Source organism: Sturnira hondurensis, unplaced genomic scaffold, assembly GCF_014824575.4.
Source record: "Sturnira hondurensis isolate 20B ecotype Veracruz unplaced genomic scaffold, ASM1482457v3 Scaffold0023961, whole genome shotgun sequence".
Taxonomy (NCBI): Eukaryota; Metazoa; Chordata; class Mammalia; order Chiroptera; family Phyllostomidae; genus Sturnira; species Sturnira hondurensis.
The window spans coordinates 18,203-27,642 of record NW_028096592.1 but is presented as its reverse complement, the minus strand read 5'-3'; the positions used below and the strand labels follow the sequence as shown (position 1 = coordinate 27,642).

The 9,440-nt window shown below is 42.2% G+C and overlaps 1 protein-coding gene and 1 pseudogene across 1 annotated transcript; both read right to left on the bottom strand.

Annotated features, from left to right (window-relative positions):
• Positions 1–4,329: 4,329 nt before the first annotated feature.
• On the bottom strand, positions 4,330–6,485 carry LOC118981321 (olfactory receptor 4C11-like; annotated as a pseudogene).
• A 1,437-nt stretch (positions 6,486–7,922) lies between these two features.
• Positions 7,923–8,891, bottom strand: LOC118981327 (olfactory receptor 4C15-like). The gene has a single exon (XM_037038020.1). The coding sequence runs from the start codon at positions 8,856–8,858 to the stop codon at positions 7,923–7,925; it is 936 nt and encodes a 311-aa protein (XP_036893915.1). The 5' UTR covers positions 8,859–8,891.
• Between the last annotated feature and the right edge of the window lie 549 nt (positions 8,892–9,440).

Sequence of the window (9,440 nt, the reverse complement as noted above, 5' to 3'; positions counted from 1 at the left end):
CAAACAAACAAACAAACACACAAAAAAGGGCAAGAGAAGTGAGGAAAAAGCAATAAGTTTGGGGTGAAATGAAGAGGGACTAAAACAGGAAAAAAGAAAGGAGAGGAACAGAGTACTGAAAGATACAGCAACAATAAAATTAAAAAATATATACGATTACTGAAAAAAGTTTAAAAATAAAAGTAAAAAACAAAAACAAAAAAAAAAAACCAACAACAAAAACTCCTGCCTTGTTGGTTTCAAACTGTCCAATCCGCGTTTTCTGGTTTCCGTGGGACCCCTCTGTGGGCTGGGTTGTACGCCCAGGCGCACACCCACCCACCAGCCAGGCTACCAGACTGGGGTACAGGCGCCCGCCCACCTGACAGGCTGCCTTGGTCCCGGGGGATCTGGTACTGTCCTATGGCTGGGTGAGAAGCAAGTCAAGCTGCCTTCACAGAACACCTCAGTCCACTTTCCAGTAAAAACTTCTCCAGAAAGCGTGCCTCTCAACCCAGCCCAATCCCCAACCTGACTGGTTAGGACAATGTTCCTCTCAAATTTCCTGGGCTGGCAGGCTGGTGGGCTGGCGACCACAGAGATCGCAACTGAACAGGGGCCCCTGTCCTTGCCACCCTCCCTGCATACCTAGGCAGACAGATCTCTGCCACCCAGCCCCGCCTAGATGGTGAGGGAGGGAGCCAGCTCTTCCAGGGACCCCACAGCCAGCCCAATCCTCCACTGGGTGCTGGGCTCCCTATGAGTCCTCCGTGGCACTGGCCACAGACGGAAGCCTCTACACCCCTAACACAGCGGCATTGGCGGCTCTGAGGTGTTTTGGGCTGGCCCAGGGCAGCTGGTCCTGCCACTGCCGCTTTTGTCTTTACTCACAGTTGCTGGGCTCCCGCTGAGTCCTCTGTGGCAGATGCCCTGATGCTGGGGATAGACAGAAGCCTCTGGGCCCTGGAAGCTGCGGAAGCAGCAGCTCCAAGGTCTTTACGCACCGGCCAATGGCTGCTGGTCCCGCCACTGCTGCTTTTGACTTTACTCTGCGGTGCCTGGCTCCCGAGGGCAGCCGGCCCTGTCGCTGCTGCTTTTGTCTTTACTCACAGGTGCTGGGGTCCCGATGAGTCCTCTGTGTCAGATGCCCCTGTCGCTGGGCGCAGGGGGAAGCCTCTGGGCCCCGACCGCTGAGGCAGCCAAGGCTCCAAGGTCTTTATGCGCCGGCCAATGGCTGCCGTCCTGCTGCCGCCGCCACCGCTGCCACTGCCCTTGACTTTTCTCAGGGTTGCCAGGGTCCCGATGAGTTCTCCGTGGCAGAAGCCCTTGTCGCTGGGCACAGACCTAAGGAAGCCTCTGGGCTCCAACTGCTGCAGCAGTCGCGGCTCCGAGGTCTTTACGGGCTGGCTAATGGCTGCCGGTGGTCTGGCCGCCACCGTCCTTACTCGCGTCCCTGAGACCCCAAGGACCTCTAGCTGTCTGGTTCGTCACTATCTCTGGTCTCTTATTTTCATAAATCCTGGGGAATTGTTGGTTGGGGAATTGATTGCGCTGTTCTTCTGTAAATCTCCCAGGATTTTCCCCCAAGTGTAGGAGAACTGCAGTCGCTCCGTCCTACTCCGACGCCATTTTCTCCTCTAACCTCAAGTGTTTTAAAGACATCACTCTACTCTCTCCTAGTTTACATTGTTTCTAGTGAGAATTCTGCTGTAATTGTTATCTTTCTATCTCTGTGCACTATACCTTTTCTCTTTAGCTCCTTTTAACAATTTGCTACAGCTTTTGACCAATTTATTATAAGTTACCTTTAATTGTAATTTTGTGCATACATTTTATGCTTGGGATTTGTGAGATTTTTGGTTTTATCCATTTCCACCCTTTATTAAACTTGGGGGAAACTTGCCCTGGCTGATATAGCTCAGTCGGTTGAATGTGAGCTGCAAACCATACACTCCTTCAATTCCCAGTCAGGGCACAAGTCTGGGTTGCAGGCCGGGTCCCCAATGGAAACCATAGGAGAAGCAACCACACATTGATATTTCGCCCCCTCCCTTTCTCTCTCCCTTTCTCTCTCCCTTACCCTCTAAAAATAAATCAATAGAATTTGTAGTTAATCAATTAATTAATTAATTTGGGGGGAATTGGACAATATTTCTTTTAGTATTTTTTACTCTCCCTCCCATTCATTGTATTCTTTGATGATGTTCAAATCGAGTAGAGGAACAGCAACACAATCTCATCCATGCCCAGTTTGGGGCATCCTGGTTCTCAGTCATTTCTGTAGCTCTCCAACCCTTTTATTATTTCGGGACTTTATGCCATCTTTCGGCAATGTGTTGCTTCACTCAAATATCAAACTAGTCACAGCTCCAAGTTTCACCTCATCCTAGAGGACTTTGTAAATTTGCTTGTCTTCGGGAAACATTAATGTGTTGTATACGTCTTAAACCAAGCTGTGCTTCATCCTGTAATTCCAGTCTATTTATTCCATTATGTTTCTCTCACCTTTTCTAATAAAGCCCTTATCTCAAATATGAGAAGATCTGGCCTCTCTATTATTCAATAATGAGAAGGAAATTCCTGATGCTTTCTGAGGTTTCATTTAGTCACAAATAATCTTTTTTTTTCACACTACAATAAATTTCAAGGAATACCAAGAGATACGAATTGATGTTTTATTTTGAGTGTCTTGGTTACTTGAGGATCAATTACACTTAAGTATATTCTGCATAACGCCAGATTCAAGTTCTCTCAAAACAGAACTATAAGAAATTCAGAAAATTGTTCATTTGAAAATAGTATGAAACCAAATAGCTGCTTGTGTATATGGTATTCANACACTTAAGTATAATCTGCATAATGCCAGATTCAAGTTCTCTCAAAACAGAACTATAAGAAATTCAGAAAATTGTTCATTTGAAAGTAGTATGAAACCAAATAGCTGCTTGTGTATATGGTATTCAGAGCTCTGACAAATGTCCCATTTGAGACTAAAATATTTATTCTGCAACCACTTCCCTGAACCATAACTATCAGGAATCTTTGGTGCAACATAAAATTTTGTCTTCAGTTCATGGAAATGCTTCACATACTTATGAGTTTATTGTGTCCTTTTCTCATTAGTCCAGAAGACTAGGAGTAATAATTTCTGGTGCCAATTTGATGATAATTAATAACTCAGTACTTAAATGGCATGTCAGTACTCCATTATGAGATTAGGAAGTTGAAGTGGAGTTGGTGGGGGCTGTGAATTATACACATGGATTAGGTTGTCTTCCATATGAAAACACACAATTTCAAATATTCTCCTGTGAAAGTAAAAGACCAAATTTGAGAAGTGCTGGGCCTCAATTTTCATACAAGATTCTTCTCCAAAAATCTGAATTTTGACTTTTGAGATACTATAGAACCAAACAACAAAAGCAAAACTTCTTTTCTAATACCCAAATAAACATAGAGCCAAGGACAATTATTTGCCTCTATGTGTTCGTACACCCAAAAGTAATGCTCAAGAAATAAGAAAGATAAAGCTCCTTCTCTCCCAACTGGACAACATTTCCACTTTCCTTTCTCCCTTTCTCTCTCTTCATTATGCATCGTTCTCTGTCCTACCTTCTTTCCTGATCTTCACATATTTCTGCTGCCAAACTCTCCACTGTCTCTTTCTCTCTTTTGTGAGGAACAGTGGGAAGACCCAAAGAGCCATTGACTCAGTGATAGTGCTGTTTTTTCCAAATATCACACTCCTCCCTCCCTCACCTCACACAGAATTAATTTTGAGAGGTTTTCCAGAGACAATGTAGGGTTCACTGATGTTTCTATCTTTGATCACAATTGGAGGGTTCTTCAGTGAAGACACCCCCACTGAAGGAGGCTCACACACAGATTTCCAGAGGAGTAATATCTCAGAACATATTGTCTAATCATCAGCTTGTCAAAATGGCGAACCTTGACTCTATAACTTTCCAGGCTCTAGAGATTAGCTCAGATTACTACATTCATAAAGGAAAAAATGAAATCTAGAAAAAAAATGGTGCATATACACATATGCATGAACAGACACTTTTTCTGTCATTTGTTAGGACTTTTCTTTCCTAAGAAGAAAAGGAAGGTGTAGGAAGCTGAATTACCTAAGGAGTATGACCAAATGTTGATAGAATTCAGGCAAGGGTCAACCCAGGTTGTTCAAAAGGATTATGAACTTTAAGTAATAACCATATTCTAATTAAATCCTCTCAGATTTTTCTTTATTTCCTCAAAAGCATATTTTACCTTTCCTTCCCATGAAACAAAACTAAGATACTAAGGAAGTATACATTGGAATCCCCATATAGAATTTATTATCTGAAGTCATACTTTGTTACATCATAATATTTTCATGACATTTTTAACCTCCATATTCCTCAATGTATAGATCACAGGGTTGAGCAAGGATGTCCCAATGGTATTAAATACAGCTTTCATTTTGTCTACTTGAAACATGGTTGGTGGGTGTGTATATATAAATACAGTTGTAACAAAGAATATGACAACCATGATAAAGTGGAATGTGCATGTTGAAAGGGCTTTTCACTTTCCTCCTATGCTGTGGTTTCTCAGAGAGTACAAGTGCCAACATAGGAGATAAGCAGGATTATAAAACTCACCATGCAAATGGCCCCACTATTAGAGAAAACCAACAAATTTATCACATACAACTCCATGCAGGCAAGTTGCAACAAGGGCTGCAAATCACAAGAATAGTGGTCAATCACATTGGGGCCACAATAGGGAAATTGCAAAGCAATGGAAAATCTGTGCCTAAGAGTGGATACAAGATTCCATCAGGCCAGAATCAACAACACACCACACACTCTCTGGCTCATGATTGGGTATTGCAAGGGCTTACAAATGGTGATGTAGCAATGAAAGGCCATGAGGTTGAGCAAAAATATCTCGATGCATCCAAAGAAGTGGACCGTGAAGACTTGATTCATGTACTCATTGTAGGAAGTGGTCTTTTTCTGAGAAAGGGCATTCATAATCAATCTTCGGGCTGTGGTTCTACAGAGACAGACATCAGCAAAGGACAGATAGAAGAAATAGGTGGGATTCCCAAGGGACTTGTTGCTTCTAATAGTCACTACAATGTGAAAGTTCCCTGACAGTATTGCAAGATAAAGAATTGGGGAGACCACAAATATTGCTTTGATCAATAACAGAGATCAAACATAGAGATGATCTGCCAAAGCACTGCTGCCATTGATGAAAAAGTTGTAAGAGATAAAATGATGGACAGTTGTAGGACAACGATGAAAGCCAGGTCATATAATTCTACATTGTTTTCTTTTCAATATGTAAAGAGAAGTCTTGGGGACATAAGACAAGAACTTAGCTCCTGAAAAGGTGTACACCTTAAACCAGACCAACACTTGCATACCTTTTATCACTGAATTAATTCATGTTTCCTAACACTCCTGCACTTTCCTAACTCCTTGATTTGAGGGTACATCTCAAGAGTGAAGAATCTAATTTTCCCTCCTTTAATTCTTACTTTTACCTGTTGAAATTTTAAACCAGTTCAAATACATTTGATAATACAAGTCTCCCCTTTTCTCCCAGATAGACAAATGCCTCAATCACCTATTTGCTTATATTACTGTGTGTCATTTTAACTGAATAACACAATCCTTGATTATATATTATTATTGTTGTATAAACTTATTATTCAAACAATTTTCACTATTGTTATTTCATTTAACCTTCACATTCTTTTACAAGGTAATGTGCCTATGTGCCTGGTCCTTCCAATGTGGAAACTTTGACCTGAGATATAGAATTGTTTTCTACTTAGAGGTAAATTCATGTGGTATTTCTCTTTCACTGGCTACTTATGTCACTTAGCACAATGCTTTCCAGTTCTATCAATGGTTTGGCAAAGAGTAGGACTCTTTCTTTCTTTCTGCTGCATATTATTTCATCATTTAAATGTATCATAATTTTTGACCCACTCATTTTCTGTAAAAACAAAAAAAAACAAACAAGCAAGCAAAATATAACTAGAGTCATTGCAATTAAGAATGAGCTGACAGTCAACGCAGGAGAGATGGGAGAAGATAATGGGGGAAGGGGAAAGGGGTTGTCACGAACATGTTCAAAGTACTCCTGGACAGAACCAAAGAGGAGTGGAATCAAAAGTGAGTGGGTATTGGGGATGTCTTGGGTGAGGAGGAATGGGGGGGTGGAATAGAGACAACTGTACTTAGACAACATTAAAAAATAAATAGTAAAGAAAGAAAAGAAGAAAGGAAGGGTGAAGGAAGAATGGAGGAAAGAAAAAAGAAAGGGAGGGAGGAAGAAAGCGAGGAAGGAAGGAAGGAAGAAGGAAGGAAGATTTTCCAAGAACAGTTAGGTTAAAATTAGAGTGGAGTACTATTAGATAGTCTCTCTCTCTAGCATTCACCATCCATGTCACACACAACTCACACCCATTTCATGTAGATTTTACGAAGACTTGCTAGGATCATGTCGATCCTAGAAAACAGACATCCTGAGCCCTCCAAGAAAGACAAAAATTGTTACCTTAATTTTATACTCTAATTTCAGAATCAAGTTCTGAATAAGTACGTGGTGAAGCAAATATCAAGGCAGAAAATAGATACCTAAATGAATGAGAGCGTACAAGAGGCACGAGTAGAGAATGAGTGAAGTGAATACAGGAGAGAGGACAGTGAGAGTGAGCAGAACCAAAAAAAGAAGAATCAGAGGGTAGCATAAAGAGAGACAGAGAGTGGGAGGAGCAAAAGAAAATACTACAGAGGATAGTTTGATGCAGGATTTCATCACAGAACTCAACTTCTGTCTTTATGACCTACTGCAGTATCACTGGCCCAAAACCAGATAGAAGGTGCAGTTATGAATCATGGACAAAGGTCATTGAAAACCCAGGTGTAAATCCCACCAACTATGGAGAAGAACCAAATTTCTGCGAGTTTCTCCTATGACATAAATGGTGCTGTGACTCAGATGCTGACTCGGATGGAACCCTTTGTCTTCAGGCGTTTGGAACGCAGAGGCAGTGATCATCACCCAAGGCTGGGACCTCAGGCTCTGGACACCTATCATGGGCTGATGCATAGACACTTCCCTCCAATGCTTCCAACCAAAATTAGTGAGTGGACAGAACCCAAAGAACTCTCAACGTCCCTCTTACACTGGGAAGCAGCCAGAGCAGTCCTCAGCCCGCATATCCCCAAAGATTTCGGTTCCAAATGCTTGAGTGGGGAATGTTAGGTAGAAAACACAGCAAAAAAAAAAAAAAATTGACAAGGAGGAGGAGGGATGGAGGGGTACATGTTCCACACACTGACTCAGCAGTCCTTGGAATTCTATGATTTTTCTCCTTGGATCTGGGGAAAAATGCCTTGGAAACTGTGCTTTCATCCCAGGATCTGAAAGGCTGGAATACCTTTGGGTAAACACACCCCCATCCTGGAAAGCTAGCACCACCCTTACCAGACCATCAATATGTAATTTCTTGACCCTCCGCCATCCCACCAACTATGTAAATCCTCAGAACAAAGGCTCTTGCTCTTGCCACCCATGCCCTTGCCTTTCTCCCCTACCACAACAGGTCCCTTGCCTGTTCTCTTCCATGAGAACATATCACCAATAAACCTTATTTGCATGAAAAAAACAGGTGTAAAACAAGAAGAGTCCTATCCTATTCTCCACCAAAATCTCTTCCAGTGAGGGGGCCTGCAAGAGAGAAACTACTTCCAATCTGCCCTCAATGCAGTCAAAGGTTTATTGACCCCTCAGGCAGCAGAGATGCTTTGAGAGGGCTGAAGCTATGGAAGACTTAGGGAACCTAGACAAATCTAACTCTTGATTTTGAGAACTACACTGAGCAGCTCCACCATGTCTTAGAACGCACACTGAGTGTAGACTCCATCAAATCAGTCTCATCTTTCATTACCAACTACCATTATTCTGCTCCACACACTCCTCATGGCATTTTTCACTTCCTTATTCCTGACGGTGTAAATCAAAGGATTGAGCAAGGGCGTTAGGGTGGTGTAAAATATTGTCACTATTTTGTCAAAGGAGAAAGTGGATGGAGGTCGAGCATATATGATTATGCAGGGAACAAAGAACAATACCACAACAGCAATGTGAGATCCACAAGTGGAGAGAGCTTTCCACTGCCCTTCAGTACTGTGAACTCTCAGGGAGAACAAGATGGTACCATAGGAGGCAAGCAACAAAGAGAAGATTACGATGCATATAAATCCACTGTTGGCCAGTGCAAAAAAGCCAAAAACATGAGTGTCACTGCAGGCCAACTCTAGTAATGGGTACAAGTCACATATGAAATGATCAATGACATTGGGGCCACAGAAGGGCAGGTGTAAAAGAAAGATAATTTGTATTATGGAGTGGAGAAAGCCTCCTGTCCAGGCCACCCCCATCAGAATGCCACAGAGTCTCCAGTTCATGATAGAAGAGTAATGCAAGGGCTTGCAGATGGCCACATAGCGGTCATAGGCCATGACTGTGAGGACAATCACCTCCGCTCCAGCAAAGAAGTGTTCAGCAAAGATCTGGGTCATGCAGCCCTCAAAGGAGATGGTCATCCTCTTAATCAGAGAGTCCACAATCAGCTTTGGGCTGATGGCAGTGGAGAAGCAGGCATCCAGGAGGGACAAGAACGCCAAGAAGAAGTACATGGGGTACCCCAGGAGTGCTGGGCTGCTGCTGATGGTCACCACAATGAGCAAGTTGCCCCCAAGAATTGCCATGTAGCTCAACAAAAGTATTACAAATATTATTTTCTGAACTTTTGGATTCTGTGAAAGCCCCAGGAGGATGAACTCTGTTACAAAGCTGTGGTTTTGCATGATTTCCAAGGAAAAGATAATTGCCTCCAGAGTAAGAATATAAAATCTACAATTCTGAGAAAAAAAGTCACCTGAGTCCACTTTATGATACCATTGTATCACAGTCATTGACCAGTTGGTGCATCCATGTGAAAAGATGGTTACAGGCTTCTATTGTAAAGGAGAATAGAATATTGGAAATTTGTTGAAGGCTGTAGTGGAATGTCAGGCAGGAGTCAGGAGGAAATAACCTATTCAATACTTTAAAGTGACCACAGCTTATATGCAGGAGAAGTATTCATATACAGTAGGGAAGAGACACAGTTTTCATCTCCACTGCAAAAGCAGATCACTTTTCCTGGAGTGTATTATTGAGGAGGATTCTGAAGTCACATCCACATTGAGGACAGAGAACTTATACTTTATTGGTCACTGCTGCTATCAGTATGGAATGAGAATGTGCTGACTCACATACCATCACTTATCATGAGATTACCTCATCTACAAAGAGAAGAAGAAATAACCCCTAATTTAGAGTCCTTTAAAATTCATCGTTATTCATCCAAATTTGTTACCTCTGAACTGAATTGAGACTTTAAGATG